This window comes from Loxodonta africana, chromosome 6, assembly GCF_030014295.1.
Source record: "Loxodonta africana isolate mLoxAfr1 chromosome 6, mLoxAfr1.hap2, whole genome shotgun sequence".
In the NCBI taxonomy this organism is placed as follows: domain Eukaryota; kingdom Metazoa; phylum Chordata; class Mammalia; order Proboscidea; family Elephantidae; genus Loxodonta; species Loxodonta africana.
In genome coordinates this window covers 134,226,844-134,254,601 of record NC_087347.1, presented here as the reverse complement: position 1 = coordinate 134,254,601, position 27,758 = coordinate 134,226,844, and the positions used below count along the sequence as shown (strand labels likewise).

The window sequence follows — 27,758 nt, the reverse complement described above, 5'->3', positions numbered from 1 at the left end:
GGTGTAGGAAGGCCAGAGCACTAACAAGCATGTTTGAGATTGGAGCTATTACTTCAGCCCACAATGTATTGTTTTCAACATTGATGGAAGAGCCTCTTTGCTCTACTCATTGCAATCTGTAGGGAGTTTTAGCCGTGGAAAATCTCCATCCTTTGTCCACGAAGGCACCAGCTGTTTAAAAATTAAGGACACAGTAAGTCAAGCTAACCTCTCAATCATTTGTGAGACTATGTTTGTAACTTCATAGGGCCTTGTGTAAGGTGAGGGAGGAGCACATGCATAGGGAACTTATTCTTTATAGAGTTAATTTTAGGATTTTAAAATATGGCCAAAACTTGTGCTTAAAAACAGACTAGGTAAGAAAATGTAACATGTGTGAGAAAATGCTGTGTGTGTGTGTGACTATTTTAAGCTCCAAATGGTCTTGTACTAAATGAACTCTCTCTTTCTGAATGACAGTTGTAAAATATTGCTTAGCAGCGACCTGTATAGAATCTGTTTCATGCCAGCTTCCAGTATGTGACATCAATCAATTCTCATTTTCTTTTATGAGTTAGAGGAGGAAATACAGCAAGTGTAGAAACTGAGGAATTTCTGCATTTTCTCCCAAGGATCCTATTTCATGCTCAGAGCCTACACTAGGACGTGGAGTTTGGAATAAAGGTCTGGTGATAGGTTTTGGAGTGTAGATGACTGAGTGGGAGACCAACAGGGAAGTCAAGAGACCTGGTTTCTTTTCTTACTATAAACCTTGCTTTCTAAGACTTTGGTACCTCTTAAAACTACTGCCAGGCACTTGAAGTCAGAACTGGCCTGGAGAGCAGGCTCTGCCATATAACCTGGGAAAGTTAGCCAGCCCCTGAAGTCTGCTTTGTGCTCTATCAAATGAAATTTCACAATACTATTTCTGATTACCATCAGACTCAAGAGAGAACCTGAAAAAAATGTAAAGTATGGATTATGTTTTTGGAGAGAACTCCTATTAGGAGGAAGGGGGAGAACTAGGACAAGAGTGCTTTGTTGGTGTTCCACAGGCAGAGTAAGAGATTGAGCACTGGATTTGAATCCTCTTCTCTGTCACTTACTACTTGTGTGATGTTAGACAAGTTACCCAATGATTTTGGCCTCAGTTTTCCCATCTGTAAAATGGGGCTAATAACAATACCAATTTTGCAGGACTACTGTGATGATTAATGAGTTGATGTCTACCAACTGCTTGGAGCAGTGGCTAGCACTGAACATGGGCTGTGTAAGTTCAGCTAAAATTGTGTATGAACAAAGACTCCAAGGACATGTAGGATGGAGACGATAAGAAGGGATATGAGATAGGTGATGAGAAGCAAAAGGCACAACTGGAACTGAAGAGAACTATCCAAGTAAGAGCAAAGATAAATGTTCCTAAATTTATAAGTTTTCACATTTCCTTGATAATTGTAACTCTGACTTCAAGTGTCTGACTGTGTTAGTGTGCAGGGAATTGTGGACCACACTGAAAAGGATCTCCATCGTTAGGTTCAGAGGCAATGGGATAATATTATGGTTATTTTGTTTCTTTGTTTGTAGTAATCAAAAACAACATGTTGAATTTACGATAACGTGGAGGATTAAATAAATAATGTAACTCTCATCAGTAAAGTATCAGGACCGAAACCTTAAATACCATCTCATCCAACATTTCCCAAACCACTCACCGTGTCATGAATATATTTTCATAAAAACTACGGATCAATTATCAGGCTAGCCTCCTAAATAAGGTACCAGGGAGTGGGCCAAGGAATTTGTTTTTGTCTTCCTCACTAGATCTCCAGGTGTTCTGATGATTAAACACATGGAAATCTACCATCTAATCCAAACTATCTGTCACGTAGAAGTAGTTGAAATCCAGTAAGAAGCCCTGGTGGCACAGTGGTTAAAAAGTGCTTGGCTGCTAACCAAAAGGTTGGTGGCTCAAACCTACCAGCCGATGTGGCAGTCTGCTTCTGTAAAGACTACAATCTTGGAAACCCCATGGGGGCAGTTCTACTCTGTCCTATAGGGTCTCTATGAATCAAAATTGACATGATGGCAGTGGGTTTGTGTTTTGGTGTTTTCAAGTCCATTAAATTAAGCAAATAGTACAAAATTTCACAAAGACTGAGATTTGAACTAAGTCTCCTGGTTTTCTGTCCAACATCCTCCTTATTCTACCTTATCTCTGTATATCAAGATAATGCAGACTGTAGAGTATAAGGCTTGGGGTGCACTAGAAATAAAATGAGACATAGCGTCTGAGTCATCTGAGACCCCATGCCTTCACTTATGGAATGGGATCATCATACATTTTTTCTGGCTACTTCGTTGTAGTATTTTTGGGTTCAATAAAATAATAGGTGAGGGCAAGCTTTGAAAAATTCTACATGCTATAAAAATCTAAGATGGGATTACTCTTTTTATAAATTCAGATGCTTCTTGCAACTGCAGGATTTATGGAAATTGCAGTTAATAATCATCGATACTGCTGCCACAATTACAGACAGCACTACCTTAATTAACACCTTCAACTTGCCAACTACCCATTTCTGTGTGTGTTACACCCCCAGTTTAGAGTATAAGTCAGAAACTGGAAGTGAGTGTGGACATGGCGTGTCTTCAGAACAACAGAAAATAGTGTCTTCAGGCCTCTCTTATCATTTATTGCTTGGTGGAAAGAACAAAATGTTTTCCGTAGCAACCATGGCAACTCTAGGCTTCTTGCCTACTACTGTAATGCAGACAGAATCTTCAACAGCAGGGAAAAAATCTTTGGCAATTTTCACCCAGATAGTTTCCCTCCATTTTAAGAGCTTAGGCTGAAGCTCTTGGGTTCAGAAAACTCTTAACTTGATCTGTTAATGATTGCCAACAGCCATTGTTCCATTTTGGTTAATTTCGAGGGATTAATAAGCTAAAGTCTTTACTGTGAGCAGAAGGGAGATGTGATTTTCTTTAGACAAGAATCTGAAGAATTCTTTTCAACACTAATACTTCCTCTTCTCTATTTTTTTTTTTTTTTTATCATCCTTTTTCTTTATAGGGTGGTGATGCTGGGGGAAGATTCTTTGTCACTTTTTTTCTTCCATAATCAACATAAATTCCTACCCTATAAGGATAAATGAAAGAAAATTCTAAAGCATGACTAAGAACTTATTTTGAAGAACAACATCTTGATGTGGACTATTGGGGATAAAGTATAAATGGTTAAGTCTTTAGAATTTTAAATTCAAATATAGTGAGGGTCAAACAAAAACTGTCCATCTGTCAAATTGCTCTACATATTCTTTATGCAATAAGTCACATAAATATAATGTCTTAGTTATCTAGTGCTGCTATAACAGAAACACCACCAGTGGATGGTTTTAACAAACTGAAATTTATTCTCTCACAGTCTGGGAGGCTAGAAGTCAAAATTCAGGGGGAAGGCTTTCTTTCTCTTTGTGGGCTCTGAGGGAAGGTTTTTGTTATCAATCTTCCCCTGCTTTAGGAGCTGATGAGTGCAGGGACCCCAGGTCCAAAGGACGAGCACTCTTGGCTCTACTTTCTTGGTTGTATGAGGTTTCCTGTCTCTCTGCTCGCTTCTCTCTTTTATATCTCAAAAGAGATTGATTTAAGACACAACCTAATCTTGTTGATTGAGTCCTGCCTCATTAACATAACTGCCTCTAATCTTGCCTCATTAACATCATAGTGGTAGGATTTACAATATGGGAAAATCACATAGGGTGACGAAACGGTGAACAATCACACAATACTGGGAATCATGGCCTAGCCAAGTTGACACATATTTTGAGGGGACACAATTCAATCCATGACATATGGGCAGTGAGATTTGCAACTTATAAAGACATGCAGATAATAGATAATGTGTAACATGCAATGAGTATAAACATTAATATAAAGATCACTCATACTTCCACTACTTATTATTTATTCTATCGTGTTTTAATATTTCCAAGATCATATAGTTGATACAACTTCCCTTTATTTACCTATTTATCTATCTATTTATTTAGTTATTTAACTTAAGAAAGAGAACTCATGAAATGGGTAGAAGGAGAAATTGTTACTGAACCCAGAAAGGCAGGTCCTTGTCCATCTGTTGAGTAACAATCCAGCAGCATCTGGACCCAAGGTCTCCAAGAGACCAAAGAAAGACTCTGGAACCAGCGTTTGTAACATATGGTTTGTTAAAAAAAAGAGCTTATTTACAGAATGGCCCAGGGTGGCGGCTGGATCAGTTTAGCACTCTGCAACCACCCAGCAGGGGCTACAAGCTTATATACTGTTCCAGCTGGGGCTAAGGCTTATTATTTTTTTCTCCCAAATCTTTTAGCAGCCAACATTCCTAGGGACTTCATGTCCAGACCCAGATGTTTTTCTTCTTGCTAAGGTGTTCCTCAGCCTTGGCCACTGGCCTAGTCACACCACTCCTGGAGCTGTCCCTTAGCCTGAGTCCATCCTGGGTTCATCCCCAGTATGCTTCGGGAAAGAGCAAACCTGACTCCATTAGGAGGGGATGAATGTAGCTGAATAGCATTACCCTACACTGTCACACTCAGACTTGCCAAATTATCTGGACCTGGGTCTTTGAGAGAGAGAAAATTACTTTATTGCAATGCTCAGAGCAAGGAGCCAGGAGGAAGTTCCTCAGATCTGGCTTCCAAGAACTACAGGGGAGCAGGGCTTATATATGATTTGGGCAGGAAGATGGCATCCAAAAATGTGTTCTGGGGAGGGAAAACTCTAGAAGGTGGCCAGGAAACAGGAGGTGATGTGGCTCTTGTCAGACTTCTTGCTTCAAAATAGGGCCCCGGTGATGACTTTCCTTCTGATTTGTTCTTCCTGTTCCTGCATCCTCTGTTGAGGTCAATTAGCAGTCACAGCTGGCCCTTCTGTGCATGCAGGGTGGGCCAAACCTGATTGGGGTTAGTTTAAGGACTAACGGAAATTTACTGGCATTAGTAAGGTCAGGTTACAAAATCGAGTGGAAATGAACAATAGGATCAGGATAATTATGGATTTCTTGGAAATGTAAAACCTCCTCCTTCTTAGCTTTCTTGCCCATTTGAGAAGTTAGGGGAATGTGGAGCGGATTCAGAAGTGTTGAAACATTGTTGAAGACACAGTTGATTGACATAAATGTACTTCTGACTCTGGCATCTCAGAACCCACACCCAAATACCTCTTCCCAGTGCCTTTCTTCCTTATCAGTAACTTAACTGATTTTCAGGAATTTTAGAAACATTTTTCTGTTATACTAAAAACAAACAAACAAACAAAAAAAACCAGCCGTCATCAAGTGGATTCCAACTCATAGCAACCCAAAAGGACAGAGTAGAACTGCCCCATAGGGCTTCCAAGGAATAGCTGGTGAATTCAAACTACTGACCTTTTGGTTAACAGCTGAGCCCTTAACCACTGTGCTACCAGGGCTCCAAAATGGTCTCAAATTACTGGATTTACCCAGACTGTGTTTGAATACTAGGTGCTGGGTATCCTAAACCTAGTGGATCTCAATTTCCTCAACAATATGGTTATGATAATGATATTCATAGGATATCATATTTGTATTAGTTAAAATAGGCTAAACTACAGTAACATAGAGACACCAGTGTGCACTGGTGTAAGCAAATAAGTGTTTATTTCTTACACTGTCAGGGCCAGTGTTCAAGGATGCAGGAATTTTCCTCCATGTGATGGTTCAGGTACCCAGGATCTTTCCCTGTAGTGGCTCTGCCATCATCTAGAGCTCCACATCTATCAGTGATGGTGGAGGGAAAGCAAGTGAGGAAGAGGCATAATTGCCTGGAATGTTGTTGTTAGGTGCCATCTAGTTGGCTCCAACTCATAGTGACCCTGTATACAACAGAACAAACATTGCCCAGTCCTGTGCCATGCCCACAATCGTCGTTATGCTTGAGCCCACTGTTGCAGACACTGTGTCAATCCATCTCGTTGAGAGTCTTCCTCTTTTCCACTGACCCTGTACTTTACCAAGCATGATGTCCTTCTCCAGGGACTGATCTCTCCAGGCAACATGTCCAAAGTATGTCTTGCCATCCTTGCTTCTAAGGATGTGGCACATCTAATTCCCACTCGTATTTTTGCTGTGGAGAACTCGGACTTAGCCACATCTATAAGAGTAAGGAAAGCTGAAAAATTCAATGAGGTTATGAATCAATTGCAATTCTATTACTCCAGAAGGAAGTGAGAATGAATGTCAGTGAAAAGCCAGTGATATCTGTCACAGTTCATAATGGTCAGATGTGCGTAAAACACTTTAAAAAAAATCCCTTCCACAGTAGATGCTTGGCAGATTCCTTCTCCTTCCTTTCCCTTCATTTGAATCTCCCAGAAGAGGGGGGGAACTTTATTAGACAAAAGCTACTAAGTACTAGCTATTTAGGAATCCCTGGGTGATACAACGGTTAGTAGTTCAAACCCACACAGAGATGCCTTGGAAGTAAGTCCTGGTCTGCTTGGTGATTTCCTTCCAATAGGGAACAGTCTTGAAAACCCTATGAAGCTGCTGTACTCTGCACACACAGGGTCGCCACAAGTCTGAATGGACTTGACAGTGACTTAGAGCAACTAGGTATTTACTAGAAGAAAATTAATTCTAGTCCCGTACAATGAGAGATTATCTTTACAATGCGAGCCAGAGCTGTGAAAAGTATCCAGTTACCAAGGAAAGGTCCAATTGACTCCTCTTAAGATGGTAGAAAAGTAGACTGGGACATCATTAGATTGAATTTCAGTGACATAGCTTAAAATAAAAAATGAGTATATTAACTCCTTTATATCAAAAATTCAGTTAACTCCCAACCTGATGCCCTGAGGAAGTTAGGTAACCAAGGGGCCACTTTCATCCCATTTCCACCCTTGGCATAGACCTTCTGTAGCACTGCTACTCAGATTTCAATAGAACTCTGGGGTCAGTAGAAGTGAACATTGACTTCTTCATTCCTGTGTGAAATAAAAACAATAAACTTAGGCTGCAACCCTACCATCTAAGCAAGAGCTAATATTTATCTTCTGTAAACAAAGTTCAAGTGTGGAAATAATGAAATTCTGGGACCAAAATCCTTTTTTGACATGTTAGAATGCTCCTGTGTGTCAAATATTCCAAATCACATGTAGATCTGAGAATGTGTCAGAGTCTCTCATGTCTCTTTGAGATTTTGCATATGCTGTCTCGTCTGCCCTGATTGCTGTCTATCCATCTTCACCCTAGTTTTCCCAGGAAATGCCTGTACTGGCTTCATATTTTGACTTGACTATCGCCTTCTTTTGGTACAGTGGGTAAGAGCTTGGCTGACGATTGAAACCATCTGCTGCTCCTTGGAAACCCTATGGGGCAGTTCTACTCTTTCCCATAGGGTCTCTTTGATTTGCAACCAACAGTAACAGTTCTGGTCACGTACAAAGGCACTCTGTCCTCTGTGGTCCTGTTCTTGTTTACCTCCGTCAAGTCTTCTTTTCACATCACCTTACCTATCACATTTTTGTTTGCATCTTTCTCTCTCTTCAGCACCCAGCATGTTCTTGGTGCTCAATGAACATCTGTTGAATCAGTTAATGCTATTCCCTCAAAGGCATGGTCAGTGTTCCTTCATCTACACCAAAATATTTGTCCAATATTAGGTTCATAGTAAGTATTTGGAGAAAGATAAGAAGATAAGAAAAGAGAGGAAGAAAGGAAGGAAAGAAGAAAGGGAGGGGGGAAGGAAAGGGGAAAGGAAGGAGACATCAGTCAGGCAGAGGATATAAGACATTCATATACATCTGCAATCAAAGTCTAATGTTTTAAGAAAATAAAACAAAGTTCACTAGGAATTCACAAGATGTGAACCAAGGAAAGAGGGAAAGGATCATGGAGGAAGCAGCATGTGAGAAGAGTCTGAAGTATGAAAGAGAATTAGATGGAAAGGGAGGATGGAAATTCTGTGTCAAATAAAGTGCCAGGCAAAGACTACTGGAACACTGTTTTATTTCTTTTTGAATGCCCCTTTGACAGTTAAAAGTTGTAGCTATGTGAGATGTTATTTACTACAACTCTGTCTCTCTCTTATCCTTTTCCAGGTACTGGTGGTTGGTCCCCAGCCGACTCTAATGGTCAACAGTGGCTCCAGATGGATCTGGGAAACAGAGTGGAGATAACAGCCGTGGCTACACAGGGAAGGTACGGAAGCTCTGACTGGGTCACGAGTTACAGCCTGATGTTCAGTGACACAGGACGCAACTGGAAACAGTACAAGCAGGAAGACAGCATCTGGGTAGGACATCTTTTCTCTTCCAATGAATAAAATGGAGATGCGCTAATGGTAACCTTTGAATACTCCTGTCACGAACCTATGCTCAGATTTTTGGTGGCTTAATGACTGTTGAGTGCTCATTCAGAAATAATTAAACCCTGTGTAAAGTCTGTCCCCAATATGGTCCGAGTTCCTAGGAAGTTAGAATATCTATTGTAAAGAGTTCAGTGTTTTCTTCCTTTTTTTGTAATTTAGGTAGTTCACTTTCTGGGCCTAAGCTCCTTCATCTGTAAAAATAGGTAAATGTACCACCAGAGTTCGATTGCTCATGAGAATATCACTATTTACTGGGTATTTATTTACTTTTTATTTATTTCTTTCCAGGCACTTTACATATCTTATAACGATCCAACTAGCTCAGTTATATGACTCGGGCACAATCACCATTTTGTCAATCTTGGTGTGGGAATTTGTACTTTAGTCTGACTTGAATGCTACTGTGCTGAGCAGGTTCTGAAATTTGAAAACAATTGGAAATGTGAAAACTATAAAATAAATGTAAGATTTAGAGTTATTCTAGAATTAGAAATGGTCTTTGGTTTGGAAATAAAGGAAAGTTAGCTCCAAGTGTAAAAATCAACTTTTCCCCACCCCAAGGCCCAAAGTCTTGTCCTCAGCGTGTAGGTGAAAGACTGTAAGTCAATGACTGGTTGAGGAGAGGAAAGAGAACCAGATACCCAGTAACTTGGAGGTCACTTAGGAATACACATATACAATAAAATCATTTGTCCGTTTATGTCACCAAATACTTTTTTTTTTTCTCCTAAATGGACATAAAATGTGATGATTTGGCAATTGATAGCTTCCTGTTTCCCCTCAGAATCTTTCTAGTCACCTCCCCCCTTTAACTCAATGCGATTTAGGATTTCAAATTGCTCTTGTTGGCACACGTGTTTTCTGTGTGGGGCTGGCTTAGTTGGAAAAATTCATACACCAATTTCAGACTTATTTTTATTTGTTAATTGCCTAAACATCCCTTGGGTTTCTAACTGGAAATCATAGTAAATTGAGAATTAATACTAGTTATAGCAGACTGAATCTTGACATTATTGTTATCATTGTCTTTATTCTGGGTCGCTTGTAAAATTAGGTTATAATATTCATAGAGATCACAGGTTTCCTTCATTTGAAAAGTAACCCTTTAGACATTCTATTTTGACTCAATTTTTAAGCCTCCATAAATTTTTACAGTTTGGTTTGTTGTTTTTGGATCCCTGGTTGTGCAGTAGTTAAGAGCTACAACTGCTAACCAAAAGGTCTGCAGTTCAAATCCACCAGCTGCTCCTTGGAACACTTTGGGGCAGTTCTACTCTGTCCTCTAAGGTCGCTATGAGTCGTAATCAGCTTAACGGCAAGGGGTTTGGTTTTTTTGGGTGGTTGTTTTTAGGTTGCATTGAGAAATAAGCACACCTTATACTCTGAAGAACAATTATAAGGTTTTATGTTGACTTCAGGGGTACAAATAGAAGTGGGATTATTTGTTTTCTTGGGCATTTTCAATCAGAGGCAGGTTATTTCTTGTTTGCTTGTGTTGTTTTTTGTATTTTTTGAGCTTGAACTATAGCTTTGAGTTATTTTATCCACTTAAAAAAAAAGAGTTTCATTATCTTTAGCATCTAATCATCTGCTTTCAGCCTACTCTCTGAGTCAGGATGTATTTCAAGTGAAGGCAACTTTGCTGGGTTTGGGAGCAGCTGACCCCAGGCCTACTTAATCTCCTTGCCCTTGTTCGCTTATGTGTGTTTCCAAATAACTCCAAGCTTCCTCAAGGCAGTGGCCGGTCTTACATGTCTCTGTAGCCTTGTGCCTAACATGTAACCTGGACACAGTAGGAGGGAATTTGTGGATAGCTATTCAGAGAACACTGCAGAATTACTAGGACTTCAGAATTTGTTGGGAGGGGTGGGTGGGTGTTCCTGCCCCTGTGTTGTCCCCCAAAACACCTTACCATTTCTGGCAGGGGAATATAAAAGACGTTAGCTGGGCAGGGGATGAAGAGGCAGTGGCCACTATGTGCACCAAGGCAGGGCATTCCAACTATAGCTCCCCAGAGATACTGCCCTTGCTGCTGGGCACGTGGGAGAGGTGGCAACTTTAGGACCGACCTGTCCGCTGCAAGCTCTGGAAATTCAAATGATAAAAGAGTCATCATCACAACTGCCAGGTTAAAGGGTAACATTAGATACAGTAACGTTCAGCAGGAGAGCTATGATCAATCATGTGCATAACTAAGCTCAAATCTGGATGAAATACGTGTCCACTTATATTAATGTTGAAGAAACTAACAGCTACTGAACACCTACTACACACTACATTTGTTTAAAAAAAAAAAAAGAAATTCTATACAATGGGTATTTTAACTATCTGACTAACAGTGGCGGCTAGGCACTAACATCCCCACAATTGAGAGACTTAAGGCTCACGCAGCCAGGAATTGGTGATGCCAGAATTCAAAGCTAAAATTCATCCCTCAATATTCTTGATTGCAAAATGTGGTTTCTATTTCTCCTAGACCTTAGGTATCTAGTGCTGCTACAATAGAATAGCAGAAGTCGATGGCTTTAACAAACATAAATTTATTCTCTCACAGCCTAGGAGGCTAAAAGTATGAATTCAGGGCACCAGCAGCAGGGGAAGGCTTTGGCTCTCTGTCAGCTTGGGGGAAGGTCTTTGTCATCAATCTTACCCTGGCCTCAGAGTTTCTCAGGGCAGGGACCCCAGGCCCAGAGGATGCACTCGCTCCAGGCTCTTCTTTCTTGGTGGTATGAGGTCTCTCTTTCTTCTCATTCTCTTTCCTTTTATTTCTTGTAAGACAAAAGATGATACAGACCACACCACAGGGAAGCTCCCCTTGTGTCAGATCAAGGCTGCGACCTGAGTAAGGAAGTTGTATCCGACCCTAATCCTCTGTATCATAACCTAATTTTGCCTCATTAACCACAGGCAGAGATTAGGATTTACAACACATGGAACAATTACATCAGATTACAGAATGGAGGACAACCACACAATAATAGGAATCATGTTGTTGTTAGGTGCTGTCCAGTCAGTTCCGACTCATAGCAACCCTATGCACAACAGAATGAAACACTGCCTTGTCCTGTTCCATTCTTACAATCATTCTTATGCTTGAGCCCATTGTTGCAGCCACTCTGTCAATCCACCTCATTGAGGATCTTCCTCTTTACCGCTGACCCCGTACTTTGCAAAGCATGATGCCCTTCTCCAGAGAACGATCCCTCCTGACAACACGTCCAAAGTATGTAAGACGCAGTCTCACCATCCTTCCTACTGAGGAACATTCTGGTTGTACTTATTCCAAGACAGATTTGTTCATTCTTCTGGCAGTCCGTGGTATATTCAATATTCTTTGCTAACACCACAATTTAAAGGCATCAATTCTTCTTCGGTCTTCCTTATTCATTGTCCAGCTTTCACATGCATATGATGCGATTGAAAATACCATGGCTTGAGTCAGCGGCACCTTAGTCTTCAAGGTGACGTCTTTGCTCTTCAACACTTTAAAGAGGTCCTTTGCAGCAAATATACCCAGTGCAATGCGTCTTTTGATTTCTTGACTGCTGCTTCCATGGCTGTTGATTGTGGATCCAAGTAAAATGAAATCCTTGACAACTTCAGTGTTTTCTCCGTTTATCATGATGTTGCTCATTGTTCCAGTTGTGAGGATTTTTGTTTCCTTTATGTTGAGGTGCAATCCATACTGAAGGCTGTGGTCTTTGATCGTCACTAGTAAGTGCTTCAAGTCCTTTTCACTTTCAGCAAGAAAGGTTGTGTCATCTGCATAACACAGGTTGTTAATGAGTCCTCCTTCAATCCTGATGCCCCGTTCTTCTTCATATAGTCCAGCTTCAGGGATTATTTGCTCAGCATACAGATTGAATCCCCACCCCTGTGCCATCGAGTCGATTCCGACTCATAGTAACCCTATAGGACAGAGTAGAACTGCCCCCACAGGGTTCCCAAGGAGCACTTGGCAGATTCGAACTGCCGACCCTTTGGTTAGCAGCAGTAGCACTTAGCCGCTAGGCCATGTGGTGAAAGAATACAACCCTGATGCACACCTTTCCTGACTTTAAACCAATCAGTATCCCCTTGTTCTGTCTGTACAACTGCCTCTTGAGCTATATAAAGGTTCCTCATGAGCACAGTTAAGTGTTCTGGAATTCCCATTCTTCACAATGTTATCCTTAATTTATTATGATCCACACAGTCAAATGCCTTTGCATAGTCAATAAAACACGGGTAAACATCCTTCTGGTATTCTCTGCTTCCAGCCAGGATCTATCTGACATCAGCAATGATATCCCTGGTTCCACATCCTCTTCTGAAACCAGCCTGAGTTTCTGGAAGTTCCCGGTCCGTATGCTGCTGCAGCTGTTTTTGAATGATCTTCAGCAAAATTTTGCTTGCGTGTGATATTAATGATATTGTTCTATAATTTCCACATTCAGTTGGATCACCTTTCTTAGGAATAGGCATAAATATGGATCTCTCCCAGTCAGTTGCCCAGGAAGCTGTCTTCCATATATCTTGGCATAGACGAGTGAGCACCTCCAGCGCTGCATCCATTTGTTGAAACATCTCAATTGATATTTCATTGATTCCCAGAGCCTTGTTTTTCGCCAATGCCTTCAGAGCAGTTTGGACTTCTTCCTTCAGTACCATAAGTTCCTGATCATATGCTACCTCTTGAAATGGATGAACATCAACTAATTCTTTTTGGTATAATGACTCTGTGTATTCCTTCCATCTTCTTTTGATGCTTCCTGCATCATTTAATATTTTCCCCATGGAATCCTTCGCTGTTGCAACTCGAGGCTTGAATTTTTTCTTCAGTTCTTCCAGCTTCAGAAACACTGAGTGTGTTCTTCCCTTTTGGTTTTCCATTTCCACCTCTTTGCACATGTCCTTATAATACTTTACTTTGTCTTCTTGAACCACCCTTTGAAATCTTCTGTTCATTTCCTTTACTTGATCAACTCTTCCTTTTGCTTTAGCTGCTTGACGTTTGACAGCAAGTTTCAAAGTCTCCTCTGACATCCATCTTGGTCTTTTCTTTCTTTTCTGCCTTTTCAATGACCTCTTGCTTTCTTCATGGATGATGTCCTCGATGACATTCCACAACTCGTCCGGTCTACAGTCACCAGTGTTCAATGCGTCAAATCTATTCTTCAGATGGTCTCTAAAATCAGGTGGGATATACTCAAGGTCATATTTTGGCTCTTGTGGACTTGCTCTGATTTTCTTCAGTTTCAGCTTCAACTTGCATGTGAACAATTGATGGCCTGTTCCACAGTCGGCCCCTGGCCTTGTTCTGACTGATGATATTGAGCTTTTCCTTCGTCTCTTTCCACAGATGTAGTCAATTTGATTTCTGTGTGTTCCATTTGGCGAGGTCCATGTGTATAGTCACCGTTTATGTTGGTGGAAGAAGGTATTTGCAATGAAGAAGTCGTTGGTCTTGCAAAATTCTATCATACAATCTCCAGCATCGTTTCTATCATCAAGACCATATTTTCCAACTACTGATCCTTCTTCTTTGTTTCCAACTTTCACATTCCAATCACCAGTAATTATCAATGCATCTTGATTGCATGTCTGATCAATTTCAGGCTGCAGCTGCTGATAAAAGTCTTCTATTTCTTTATCTTTGGCCATAGTGTTTGGTGCATATATTTGAATAACAGTCGTATTAACTGGTCTTCCTTGGAGGCGTATGGATATTATCCTATCACTGACAGCATTGTACTTCAGGATAGATCTTGAAATGTTCTTTTTGAGGATGAATGCAACACCATTCCTCTTCAAGTTGTCATTCCCAGCATAGTAGACTATATGATTGTCTGATTCAAATGGCCAATACCAGTCCATTTTAGTTCACTAATGCCTAGGATATCAATGTTTATGCATTCCATTCCATTTTTGATGATTTGTAATTTTCCTAGATTCATACTTCATACATTCTGGGTTCTGATTATTAATGGATGTTTGCAGCTGTTTCTTCTCATTTTGAGTCGTGCCACATCAGCAAATGAAGGTCCCAAAAACTTGACTCCATCTAAGTCATTAAGATCAACTCAACTTTGAGGAGGCAGCTCTTCCCTAGTCATCTTTTGAGTGTCTTCCAACCTGGGGGCTCATCTTCCAGCAGTATATGAGACAAGGTTCTGCTGCTATTCATGAGGTTTTCCCTGGCTAATACTTCTCAGAAGTAGACTGCCAGGTCCTTCTTCCTAGCCTGTGTTAGTCTGGAAGCTCTGCTGAAACCTGTCCTCCACGGGTGACCCTGTTAGTGTCTGAATACTGGTGGCATAGCTTCCAGCATCACAGCAATGCACAAGCCCCCACAGTACAAGAAACTGACAGACATGTGGGGGACTGGGAATCATAGCCTAGCCAAACTGACACCTATTTTTGGAGGACACAATTCATTCCATGATGTTTTACTACATTTGCTTCTGTTATTTTTCAGAAAAATCATTTACTTATCTTGTTTTAAACGTTAATTTTGTCAGGCCTACTCTGTAAGAATAATATTGAACCTTATTGCTTGATTTAAGTGTTGCTAAAATACAAAGTGACAAAGTACAAATAATATATAACTGTACTTATGTATGCTGGAAATAATGCTCAAACTTGTTGAAACTGTCCAAACACTTCAAAGAAATATGCAAAATTTGACTTGTGGCTATTTTTCTTATGTATTTCCACCAGGTTATGCTGTTGGATGAAATAGGTTACCTTGAGAGTTCTTCTTTTTTGTTTTAAATTTAAAATTGGAAGTCATACTACGGATTCATCAGAGCTAAGCCTTATAAACAAGATGAGAGCAATAGCAATCAAGAGGTTTTTATGAAAGCCTCTAAATTGTTCTGTTTGACTTGTCAGAAAAAGTCAATACCCGCGCACATCAATATCAAATATTGACTTAATTAAGATGGTGTTTCAAGGAAGTAGAGAATCTTTAGAATGCAGAATTTCACCTGGTCTTTTGCAAATCCTCAATTTTTAGATAATACAGAATTCGCAATGCTGTTTTTAAATTGATTTCCCAAATAATAGAAACAGCACAAGCTGTGGATGGGACATCAGTTTACCACTACTCAAGGGATTCATTTTGTTTTAGAAAGTTCACTATAGAATGAGAATCCTGAAAGGACATCTTTCCAATGTGCAGTAGCAAATCTTCATGCCCTAAAAATCCAGTTTGGAAAGTTCCTGATCTGGCACTGAATGAAGTGTTCTAGAATGAGGCCACCAAACAGCCGCTTAGCAATGCATCATGATTTATTAACAAGCTGGAGCTCCCTGCTTTATTAAATAGTCAGGTGTGAAGGTGTCTCAGGGACAAATTAAGCAACAATTTTAAGAATTGTAGCAGATCCAAAATCTCTTCTGTGTTGGTGAATAGACATGCTGAAGCAATGTAAGGGTTAAGAATCTGATTTTGGGTGTTAGCATGAGCCTATGTTTAGTAAAGTGGAGATGATAGATAGATAGATAGATAGATAGATAGATAGATAGATAGATAGATAGATAGATAGATAGATAGATAGATAGATAGATAGATAGATAGATGATAGGTAGATAGGTAGATAGGTAGATAGATAGATAGATAGATAGATAGATAGATAGATAGATAGATAGATAGATAGATAGATTTCTTTGGAACAAATGAGCCTCTTAATTAAGTCCACTCAGCTCAGGGTCCTGTTACCAGTCATTTTGAAAGACATGCCAGTTGACATACTTAACGTCCCTGTTATATCCATGCATGACTTTTTCAGACCTGAGTCCTTTCTGTGTGAGTGTTCAAACCCTTCATGAATCTGCCTGCATGTTCTAGAAATCCATCTTCCTCTGTGTTCATGGGCACTTTAACTGACATTTTGACATCACTACTCTTAAATTTAAAAAATGGTCATCTTCTTTGTACTCATATGATGTCTTATTTTTAATTTGCCTTATCCACAATGCTCATGATTTTTTACAATTCAGTCAGTGATTTTTACAATCTAATTCCTCTTCCCATACCAGACTGAAGTATCTCCATCTTTTCCGTCTATTCTAAAATTTCAGGGACAATTTTACTGACCTACGTTTTGATCTTTTTCTTGTTTCCTCACCATTTTGGCAAAATCAACTATGCCAAATGTATTACATACAGACACAAAAGCCTTATATAAGGATTCAGAAGTATTATCCATTCTATTTCTAAAATCATCCCTAAAGGGACTCTCAATTCTTTGCCATTTTGGTGCAACAAAGTATTAGAGTAATATTTTCAGTTAAGGAACCACAAGTATTTAAGAAGTTCTTATGAGTGGGGAAGAAGAACCTGCAAGAAAATTTAACCTATAAAATAGGTCAGACCAATGTGTGTCAGAAGCATACTTGTCATAGCCTCAACACCATCATCACCATGTTTCTTGATTATGAAGGCAGTATATACCATAATTCTCTTACCCTTTTATATCCAGGAACTTCATCACAAAAATCCCACATTGTGCAAATACCAAAAAGGGATCTCCTCTAAGTCCCCCCAAACCATTTTATATCTGATCTGCACATCCTGCTTCTCCATCAAGGTTGGTATTTTTTATTGAGCCATATTGGATAAAAGATTTACTGCTTACTGCCCACTTTTATGCATGTATGGACTCTTTCTGTAACCTATCTCTAGCTGTTTTCTACTTGGAGATTTTAACATCGCCTACAAACTTATATAAATTTTGCACTCACCCTTTTGCATTTTATTTACAATGATGACACGAAACAAGGGGTAGACATAATCTGGGAAAAATCCTGGATATTAAAATTTCTCTTTTTTCCAACTATTTGCTTTCTCTTTCTTAGTATAACCCCCATATTTATTGATGATAAAGTGATATCCATCCTTATAAGATAACATTTTATATTTATTTTGAAAATATAATCTAATGAGCCCCTTTCATGTACTGGTTTTAATAAGTCTCTGCTGCAATGGAGTCTTCAGTATCGGCCATGGAAATCTAGGCTGTTTCTGCCTTATCTACGTATTCACTTATCTTTCCGAAGTCTCCATTTAATTAGTCATTCACAATCGGCCTCTGCTTGATGTAGGTCATGCATTTCAAGATGGTACCTTTCTATTCATTTCTTGTTGTTATAACATGGACCTTATTCACTCATGAGGGAAGCAAGGATCACACTGGTATGAGCCACTGAGGAAGTATAAGGATCTTAAATAGTTGGGGCCACAGCTAAGGCAAAGAATTTTGCAAGGCTAACACCTATAAATGTAAACTGCATCATACTAAGGGTTGAAGTGAATTAGTTTGATTCCCCCGGGGTATCTATATGCTAGGATATCCAGTGCAATGGAGCAGCTACTCTTTATGTAGTATACAATATGACTAGTCGCTCTGCTAAGATTACCTAATATGTTATTTAATTTTATCTTCTAATTAATCCTAGCAAGTAATTCCTATTTCAAAGAAGAAGAAGCTCATGTTCAGAAAAGTTAAGGGACCTGTAATATACCACACAAGTAGTGAAGTGGCGAGGACAAATTATAAACCCAGCTCTGACTGTTCATGAAGGTTAAGTGCATTAATTACTAGATAATAGTACAGCCAGTCAATGACTGCATGACAGTTAGGGCCCACAATTCTCAAAGGACTGGTAAGACCTGGTCTGTGATTCAGTACACATTTCTGTCCAATGGGGAAGTAGCCTGCTAATCCACACCAGTGTGGGAATTCAGGTCCCATCTGGAATTAACCAGCACCGTGAGCCTTATGGGCAAACATAGTGGGCATAGAGATGCCTAAAGATAATCGCTAACATATTATAACCTACTCAACTGGTTCTAGCTCTTCCTGCTAATGGCTCTGAAGTTAATGGTGTGGTTAGAATTGTTTCAGGAATAGGTTACAACTAACTTTTTAGAATAAGTATTCAGTAATAACAGATGAACAAGGCAAGAGCTGGGAGAGACCCATGCACAGGAAACCAAGATCTGTTTCCCTCCAGTGTTTACCCATTGAATCCAAGTCTTTTTCCTTGTGCAACATGGACAAAAAACATCTCTACCTCCTCTTCTACAGAATGGTATTTCAGATCTTTTAACAACAGCTGTAGATGTTGATCTCTTTCTTTTACCGTCACAGTTTCCAAAGTATCAGCAAGGCTGACCCCTCGAATCCAATATCCCCAAACACTCAGATGTCTTTTATGTGGCTGGTTCCAAGCCTCCTAACTAGCCTATCATTTCCACTTCTGAACATACAGTAATTTATTAATATTTGATTTACAACTTTGTAAAACTCATATTGTCTCTCCCCAAACACATCAGCCACTTAGTCCTTTATTATGGAATCACTTGACCTGTACAATACAAAGATCTATGATTTCCTGTAGCTTCCTGGAGTCTTTCTTATATGGAGGGCTTGCATTCATTACCCACCACTTTTTTCACACAGAGGTCAATGGAAACAATGTGTTATACATTTTGGTCTTCAGTTTCTTGATTTCATCCTTGAGTTACTTCCAAACTCTTTGGGGGATGCTTGCCAATCCTCATTTATTCTGATAAGCTGGCCTAGAACATCCTGAGTTTTGATCACTGTTTGATATATTTTAAGCCTACTAATTTCAGAAAAGAATTTGAAAGGGAGAACCTCATTACCATCAACATATATCTTTCAAGCTCTCATTACACACCAAGCACTGTGCTAGATGCTAAGCAAACAAAGGGCCTTAAGATGTGGCCTCTTTCTTCCCTGCATAAGCAGTACCATTAAGGAGACAAATAAATGGCATAAAACACAATACAGGTGCAGAGCAAGTGGCACTGATGACAGTTCATGCTCATGAAGCCATCAGAGAAAGCATATCTGGGTGTTTATGAGTGGGAGGGACTTCGATGAGTTGAAAGGCAGGAACTTTGTTTAAGTTACTTTAACTTTCCAACAACTACAGGGAGTTTACGCCTTAAAAAAAAAAAATCCTGTGTAAAAGCGAGGAGGGAAAATGGTAGGAAATGTGGAGTTTCATAGCTGGAGAAATTCTATAAGCAAAATCTTAAGGGAAGATGTGTGAAGTGTATTGGGACAAAGAATTTGTAAGTTTAGGTACAAGATTTTCCTGGTCAGTTGCATAAGATAAATCTGAAGAGGAAGGCTAGGTCAAGATTGTAGACCACAGTCATTAGCTACTGTTGAGTTGGCTCTGACTCACAATGACTTTATTTATAACAGAACAAAACATTGCCTGGTCCTGCTCATCTTCATAATCTTTGGTATGTTTTAGTCCATTTGTGAGGCTACTGTGTCAGACCATATCTCTGAAGGTTTTCCTCATTTTTGTTGGCCCTCTACCAAGCACAGTGTCCTGTTCTAGCGATTGTCTTTAAATTATGACTACTACTAGCTACTACTGAAAAAAACAAAACCAGCTGCTGTCTAGTCTATTCCAATTCATATTGACCATATGTACTCAGAGCAGACCTGAACTTCACAGGGTTTTCATGACTGTGACCTTTCAGATTCAGATCACTGAACCTTCCTTCTTAGGTGCCTCTGGGTGGAGACCAGCTGCCAACCTTTCAGTTATCAGCTGAGGGCTTAACCAGGGCTTCCCACTAGCTACTATTAGGGCCCCAATACCTTCTTTAGTTACATATTAAAGCAAATAAATTATTTACTAATCACTTTCTCTTGACACTTTTTTAATTAAAAATTATTTTGATATATTTGTCAGGATATAGTTTTTTCTCTCAACCACATAAATGTAACTTTTTAAAATAGGCAATTATCCATGTCATGGTTGGTCATTATTGAACACTCAGTTAAGAACTTGGCAATCTAAGAATCTCACCCCTGATTTGATGGAGCCCATCAATCCAAAAGCAAATTATCACCATGGAATAGGCCAACAGAAATGGCCTAGAAAGAAATGTAGAGACTACTGGCTACGATCAGATTCTAGATTTGCCACTGGCTGCGTGTATGACCTTGAAAACATGATTTCACCTGTCCCTGGATGATCTTTCTTCCCACTCAGGTAAGCACGTATCTAGGATTTTGCAGGCCTGCTATGTCCATTCCTCCAAACTTCCCTGCTCAGGTCTCTGGTTTCTGGGATGCTCTGTGGATTACAGTGGGAAATGCTGAGATAAAGCCTGAGCTTCACTGTAGATTCAGTTTACAGTCAAGTAAAGTTCGTCAAAGCTTAATCAACCCCACGGGGGCTATTTAAGTACTTCTGCTGAACCTAGTTCTCTTATTCCTGAATGAGGCTCTGCAGAAGAGAGGAGAGGGACCAGCTAGTCAATCACAGTTTGGAAGCAACACCTGGTCTTCAATGCAGCATCCGCAGGCTTTCCTCCAGCCCTCTGGCTCCATGCTTAACCCCTGAAAGTTCTCAGTGATGCCCATCTGTCTTCCCTTCTGAACGCTCGACTTGGCTAAGATGATTCAGATAACTTCATAACATGGGGTCCTGCCTTTTTAAGGAAGAAACATTGTCATACGTTTATACGTGTAACATTTAAACACATCATATGGACAGGGCGTCAACATGTAATCTTCAAGGTGAATGCTCATATAGACACTTCCCAGGGAAGAGCAGATGTGTGCGGTCTTCCCTACAAACTGGCTGCATTTGCAATGGGATAGGATCTAGCAGCTGTATCAAAGTAAGGAGGATGATCTGCTTAAAACTCATACTCCAAAATCCACTGCTGTTTATTTAATCTTATTGTTAAGGTACTTAGTAACTTACAGGAAACTCGGCTTGTAATTTACCCTGTATTAGGAGAAATCAGAGTTAATATCTCAACCTTAATTCGTAGCAAAGCATTAGCTTTTTTTTTTTTTTTAATGTGTGTGTGTAAATGTACGGAATCATGTTAGCTACGCACAAAGATTTAAAAAATTGAAAAACAAAAACAAAAATACTTGCCACAGAGTCAATTCTGACTTTTGGAGACCCCCTCATTTGTGTCAGAGTAGGACTATACTCCACAGGGTTTTCAATGACTGATTTGTCAGAAGTAGGTATTCAAGCCTTTCTTCTGCAGTACCTCTGTGTAGATTTGAACCTCCTTCTTTTCAGTTAGCAGCTGAGCAATTTAACCATTTACACCACCCAGGGACCTTAACTACCATGTGCAAGTTTATTTTTTTCTTTTTTAACACAGATTGTCTCAGACTTTGAAGTCTGATAGTTAGAGACACTGTTACCTTTTCTCATTTGAAAATGGGTGCAATGAAGAGTCTTACCTCATGGGGCCTATATAAAGTAGTGGTTCTCAAACAGGACTGTGTATCAAAATGTCTCCAGGGTTAGTCAAGTCACTGATTGCTGGGCCCCACCCACGGGGTCTCTGATCCAGTACATCTGAGTGGGGCCAAGATAATTAATTTGTATTTATTACAATAACCTAGGTGGTGTTGATGCTGCTGCTTGAAGACCTCGTTTTTAGAGTCACTCGGCAAACTTTAAATGAGTTAATACACAGATATTTAACAGGGTGTTAAATAAATAAGGTTATAATTAGAATTTTAAAGTTAGGTGTATGTCATATACCTGGTGCAGATACCCAGAGGACAGTAGCTCTCAGACTTTTCTTTGAGCTTTGTATACAAAAGAGAAAGCAATCTGAGTAAGTCAGCCTTTAAAAAAAAAAAAAAACTAAATGCTTAGTGGAAAAGTTATGATTTCTCTGTGGTTACAGCAGGGCTTCAGACAGGTTTATTCTGGTTGGAACCCCTGCTGAAAATTTGTATTTTTAACAAGTTCCTAGGTTGTGCTAATGCTGCTAGTTAGGGACCACTGGTAGAGCAGTGGGTCTCAAAGTTTATTATAAGTAAGAATCACCTGGGGATCTTGTTAAAACGTAGATTCTGATTCAGTATATCTGGAGTGGAAATGCAAATTCTCATCAGGTTGGAAGCCCTGGGTTACAGGCAAAGATAGTTATCCAACCAGGCTCATTAAAGACAATTAGCAGAGAGTCCTGGTAGTAGGATAGCTAGAGGAAAAATCGGGGGGAGTTTCTGATGCTTAAAGTACAGGGCTCTAGACAAAGGTCTAAAGCCCCAGGTATCTATCTGGCTCAAGCTGGATGGAAAGATCCCACAGCTGGCAGAGAGCTCAAGGAGGTGAACAGTCTCCCATGTGTTGGGGGAAAAAAAAAATCAAAGGAAAGCAGTCTTCATTAAGTTTATTATTGCAGTGATAACAGCTGATAATAGAAAGAGCTAACACAGTAACCACAAACTTATATTACTGTTAATTATGGCTTCCAGCTTTGTTTACCTTAATGATAATTACAAACAAAGCAACTGATATATAGGCAATGGTCACCATGCAATGCTAAGAAAAGGAAAGAGCTAGAGAGCAAAAGTAAGAGTGTGGGCAGGAGGTGATTGTGTGCTGCAAATCTCTGACCAGTTGCAGTGACCCGCTGGGACGGCACCCATCCCACTGCCCTTGGGCAGCCATACAGCACCATGGCCAGCATGGCTGCTCCCTGAGTTAGAGAGAGCACCTGAATGTCACTGCTAAACCTGTCTAGCACTCTAGACTGGGCTTGCTAATAATTCTTTAATTTAGTGACTCAGTGGTCTCCAACATTTATTTTACAAATTGAAAAAGAGATTTTTGTTGTTGTTGTTGTTGTTAGTTTGTTTTTGTCTTAAGCGTGGGAAGTAGAAGAAGCAATAAAAATTGGGTTGGAGTTATTTTGACTTGAACCTCATAGGCATTTTTTTATATGGGAAGAGTTGTACTTGCAAAAATCGGTATCAGAAAAACTTGGACTTCTAGATCTTGTCATACTTGATTGTAATTTAGGGTATCATGCATCTGTTAGGAACATTCTACATGCAGTAAATTAGGGGCACTTCAAGAGATGAATATAGGAAGCCCAGGCAGAGGTAAAATAAAGGCCCAAAAGGTGTACAGACAGGATGTACAGATGGGCATACACATAAGGATGTTTCTGACCTGTTAGTAGAGTAAGTGCTATGATTTTTTTTCCCAGTAGCTATTTTTATTTTGCAATAATTCATCCACATTGTTACTCTGACTGTTCCCACTATGACACATTGAAGTAACTGAGGGCCAGAGCTCCACCAACTGACCGTGATGTAAAGTAAAAGGAACTGATGGGAAAAGGACCAAGCAGGTAAGCATGAACAAGGCATCATCCTCTGTTAGGCAACTCAGCTGACTTCCCGGAATCTGAGGGAGTCTGATAGGAGTGAGAGAATGAGAGCTGGTGCAGATAGTTAATGTACTTGGCTGCCAACCAAAGGTTGGCAGTTCTAGTCCACCCAGAGGTACCTCAAAAGAAAGGCCTGACAACCTACTTCCAAAATATCAGTCATTGAGAACACTTTGGAGCACAGTTCTATTGGGACATACACTGAGTCACCATGAGTGTGATCCAGCTTGACGGCAGTTATGGGTAGAGAGGAAGGTACAGGTGTAGACAGTGTAGACATCCATGACAGGTCCCCATATTGCTCTGAGGGTGGATCTTTTCCGACTTATGTTCTCACAGGTGGGCCTGACCCAGCCTCCTCCCATCCACTGTATATTTTTGTGAGCACTGTAACTATAGGGGAATTTAAGACTGCATGTGTCTGTACAGAGGCAGCACTGCATCAGGCTTGGCTGATGCATCCTAAGCCACTTTAGTAAATAGGTTATTTAGGAAAAATCTTGGGATTGCCTAACAAGCTCTGCTTGTAGACCAGTCCCTCATTTCGACTTCTATCAGTTTTGCTGCCCCTATACCACTCATGTGCAGAAATATTGAAGCTACCATTGTTGGCCTGTGTGTGCCCATGTAAGTGCACTTCAGGGGATTCCAAGGTGATGTCTGACCAGACTGCTCAGCTAAGCCCAGGCCCTCAGAAACATCTCAGGGAGAGATAGCTGGTCAGCAAGCATCTGAGCCCTCTTTCCCCTTCTTTGCTGGCAATTCTAATCTATTGGTAATGATTCTTCTATGCACCTGCTATGGATTGAATTGTGTCCCCCAAAAATGTGTGTCAACTTGGTTAGGCCATGATTCCCAGTATTGTGTGGCTGTCCACCAGTTTGTGCTCTGATGTGCTTATCCTATGTGTGGTAAATCCTGACCTCTATGATGTTACCAGAGCCCTCATGGTGCAGTGTTTAAAAGCTACAGCTGTTAACCAAAAGCCTAGCAGTTCAAAGCCATCAGCCACTGCTTGGAAACTCTATAGGGCAGTTCTACTATGCCCTCTAGGGTCAGTATGAGTCAGAATCAATTCGATGATGATGAGTTTATGATGTTAACGAGCCAGGATTAGAGGGAGTTACGTTAATGAGGCAGGATTCAAACTACAGTATTAAGTTGTATCTTGAGTCAATCTCTTTTGAGATATAAAAGAGAGAAGTGAACAGAGAGGAGGGGAGTCTGCCTCCATCAAGGATGAAGAACCAGGAGGGGAGGGCATCCTTTGGACCCAGAGTCCCTGCACTGACAGACTCCTTGATCAGCAGAAGACCAATGACAAGGACTTCCCCCAGAGCCAACAGAGAGAGAAAGCCTTCCTCTGGAGCTGGTACCCTGATTTCAAACTTCTAGGCTCCTAGGCTGTGAGAGAATAACTTTCTCTTTTTTAGAGCCATCCACCTGTGGTATTTCTGTTATACCAGTACTAGATGACTAAGACAACACCCCTCCCTCATTCTACTTTACATGTTGGAATTTTTTTTTTAGAAACTTGGAACCTTACAGATGACCTTATTTAAATGTAAAAATGTGAATTAAATCTTCAGTGTTTTTAGATTGTGATCCTATTATTTATACTGGAATTGATAAATTAGTTTAATGTTTATATGTATATGTTAAGATTTAAGATAAAGATTGAAAGCTTAACATAGTCTGCATGCTTGAGTCCACTGTTTTGGCTACTGTTTATTTTGAGTACCCTACAACCCAGGAGGCTCATCTTCTTGTGCTACATCAGACAATATTCTATTGTGATCCATAGCATTTTTATTGGGTAATTTCAGGAATTAGATCACCATGCCTTTCTTCTTAGTTTGTCTTAGTCTGGAAGTTCTGCTAAAACCTGTCCACCATGGTTGACCCAGGTAGTATTTGAAATATTGGTGGCATAGCTTCCAGTATCATAGCAACAGGCAAGCCACCACAAACTGACAGAGTGGAATGAGAGATTACCGCATTTAAAGACAGACAATAAGGGTCATGGAGTTAATTGTGAACTCAGCTCCACGGTGAGTAGCAAGTCTGAGGTTTAAAAAGAAGACATCTGAACTCAAAGCCCCTGCCCTTCTCACCACACAAGACTCACTCCTAATGAACAAAAATGCTATCTACTTGCTAATAAAGATGTTCTACCTGCCTTACTTTAAAAATAATATTCACAATTATTTAAGATAATCATAATTCTTTGCTTTTCGAATCAGGATGATCTCTGAAGAAGGACATATTAAGAAGTTGTTGCTACCGTGTGTATTGTTCTGTTATTCTATAGCTTGTATGATCTCCGTATTTAGCAAGAAAAAGAAGCCAGGGAAAATGAATTTATTTTTTAATGCACTGGGGAGTTAAATGGGTTCCGTTTATCAGAAGACTGGAGCTCTGAATCATCTTTTTCTAGTTAGAACTACCTTTGTTTATCTGATACTAAATGCGGTGCTGGCAGTAACCTGTGACTATGCCCGTGGATTTAGGTCAGAAGATGATGGTTGAAGGAGGATATTTTATTCAAACTGGGTCAGGATTATGTTGATTCATTTGAGTCTCTTTTGGCATAAGAGTACCTAATAAAACCGCTTTACACGTAGACTTGGAGCATGAAGTTTGGATTTGGGCAAATCCAAGTTGGAATCCCTGCCACTGACTAATTTTGTCACCTAGAACAGCACTTTATCTCACGGAGCCATAGAGTTCACATCTCTAAAAAGTGTACAAAACCTGCGTCACAGTGGTGTGATATATGCATGCAAGCCCCCCATGTTCCCGTTCAAATTAGCACTATTCAAGTCCTTATTTGAACCTACTATGGCTCTCTGCCCACTCTGGTGAAAAGTTCTTGTCTTAGCTTCTGTAACCCAGCATTCCTCTGTTTCTTGGTCACCCCTACGTGGCATCTATCTTTCTCACATTTATGCCTGACTCTCTCTGTGTCTCTTCTCTGTTCATATCTCAAAATCCAATAACTTTAAGATACACCCTACCCTGATGTGCCCTTATTAACATAAAAAGAAAACCCTATTCCCAAATGGGGTTACAGCCACAGGTTTAAGGGTTAGGATTCCAACACATATTTTGCAGGGACACAATTCAATCGATAACATTCCACCTTTGGCTACTCAAAATTTATGTCCTTCCCATATGCAAAACAAATTCACTCAATCACATCATCAGAGAAGTCTTAAATCGACTCTAAATCTAAAACTCTTACCTTCTAAATCATCCAAATCCAAAAGGCCCTTTTTTCCTTTAAGATGTTAAATACTGTTGAAATAACCCTGCTCAGCCTCCTGGGTGGGCTTTTTTTAGGACAGTGGTTTTTGTGAATTCAAGGCATGGCATGCCAGATGCCTGCTGGAGAAGGAAGGGTGGTTCGGTACGTGAGTGTGTCTCCTGTTAGGTGATGCTGCTCAACTTGCTCCAGGATAAATGAGCATCTGTCATTCATGCTGGTGGATATGGGTTACCAAGAAACATGACAGAAAATGTACGCAGGTCTGGAAACAAGGTAAACTACCCAGAGGGCCAGGGATTTAACACTGAACAGATTTTAAGCCATTGGCATTTTGATCAAATCAGTTTCCAGAAAATCATTCAAGTATGGCTTCAAAACAGAAGCTGGGGTTCTGGGCTGAGAATGCTACACTGGGCACCTTGCTGGAGGCCCAGAATGCCAGGACCCATGTACCAACATCCATTCCTACAAGACGAGGTGCTAACACAGCACTCAACCATTCATTTTAGAATGCCTAGCTATGCAGTCAGAGTGGGGTAGCCAACATACAGGCTTTTTCCTGATTTACAGAAGCATAAATTGTTTTGGAATTTGTTTCCCTACTAACATAGATTCCTTAACTTCTTTCCACTACATAAATGCGCTGTCTAACAAAGGTTCTCATGAAAGCAAATATGTCAGTACCCAGAGGCTCCAGTACCAGCAATTTTGGACAAAACACTTAGAGATGAGGCTCAGAGAAAGTAGGCAAGGTAGCAAGGAGAGGTCAGGGGAGTCACAGATGCTGTTCTTATTAGGGAACAGAAACAAGGACTGAGAAAAGTTCTAGGAGGTCTTTAAGACACGAAGGGTTAGAATCATCCCTATTGGTGAGATTTGAGGAGAATTTTGTGAGAGGTACTAAGCAGAATTAACACAGCCTGTG

The 27,758-nt window shown here is 40.1% G+C and overlaps 1 protein-coding gene across 2 annotated transcripts in view; it reads left to right on the top strand.

Annotated features, from left to right (window-relative positions):
- The window catches only part of CNTNAP5 (contactin associated protein family member 5), a 1,181,085-nt gene that overhangs the window by 255,787 nt on the left and 897,540 nt on the right, over positions 1–27,758 (top strand). For both annotated transcript variants that reach the window (XM_010596415.3, XM_064287363.1), the window contains exon 3: positions 8,098–8,291. In XM_010596415.3, the coding sequence (XP_010594717.1) occupies positions 8,098–8,291 (194 nt within the window). The remainder of the gene's footprint in view (positions 1–8,097; positions 8,292–27,758) is intronic.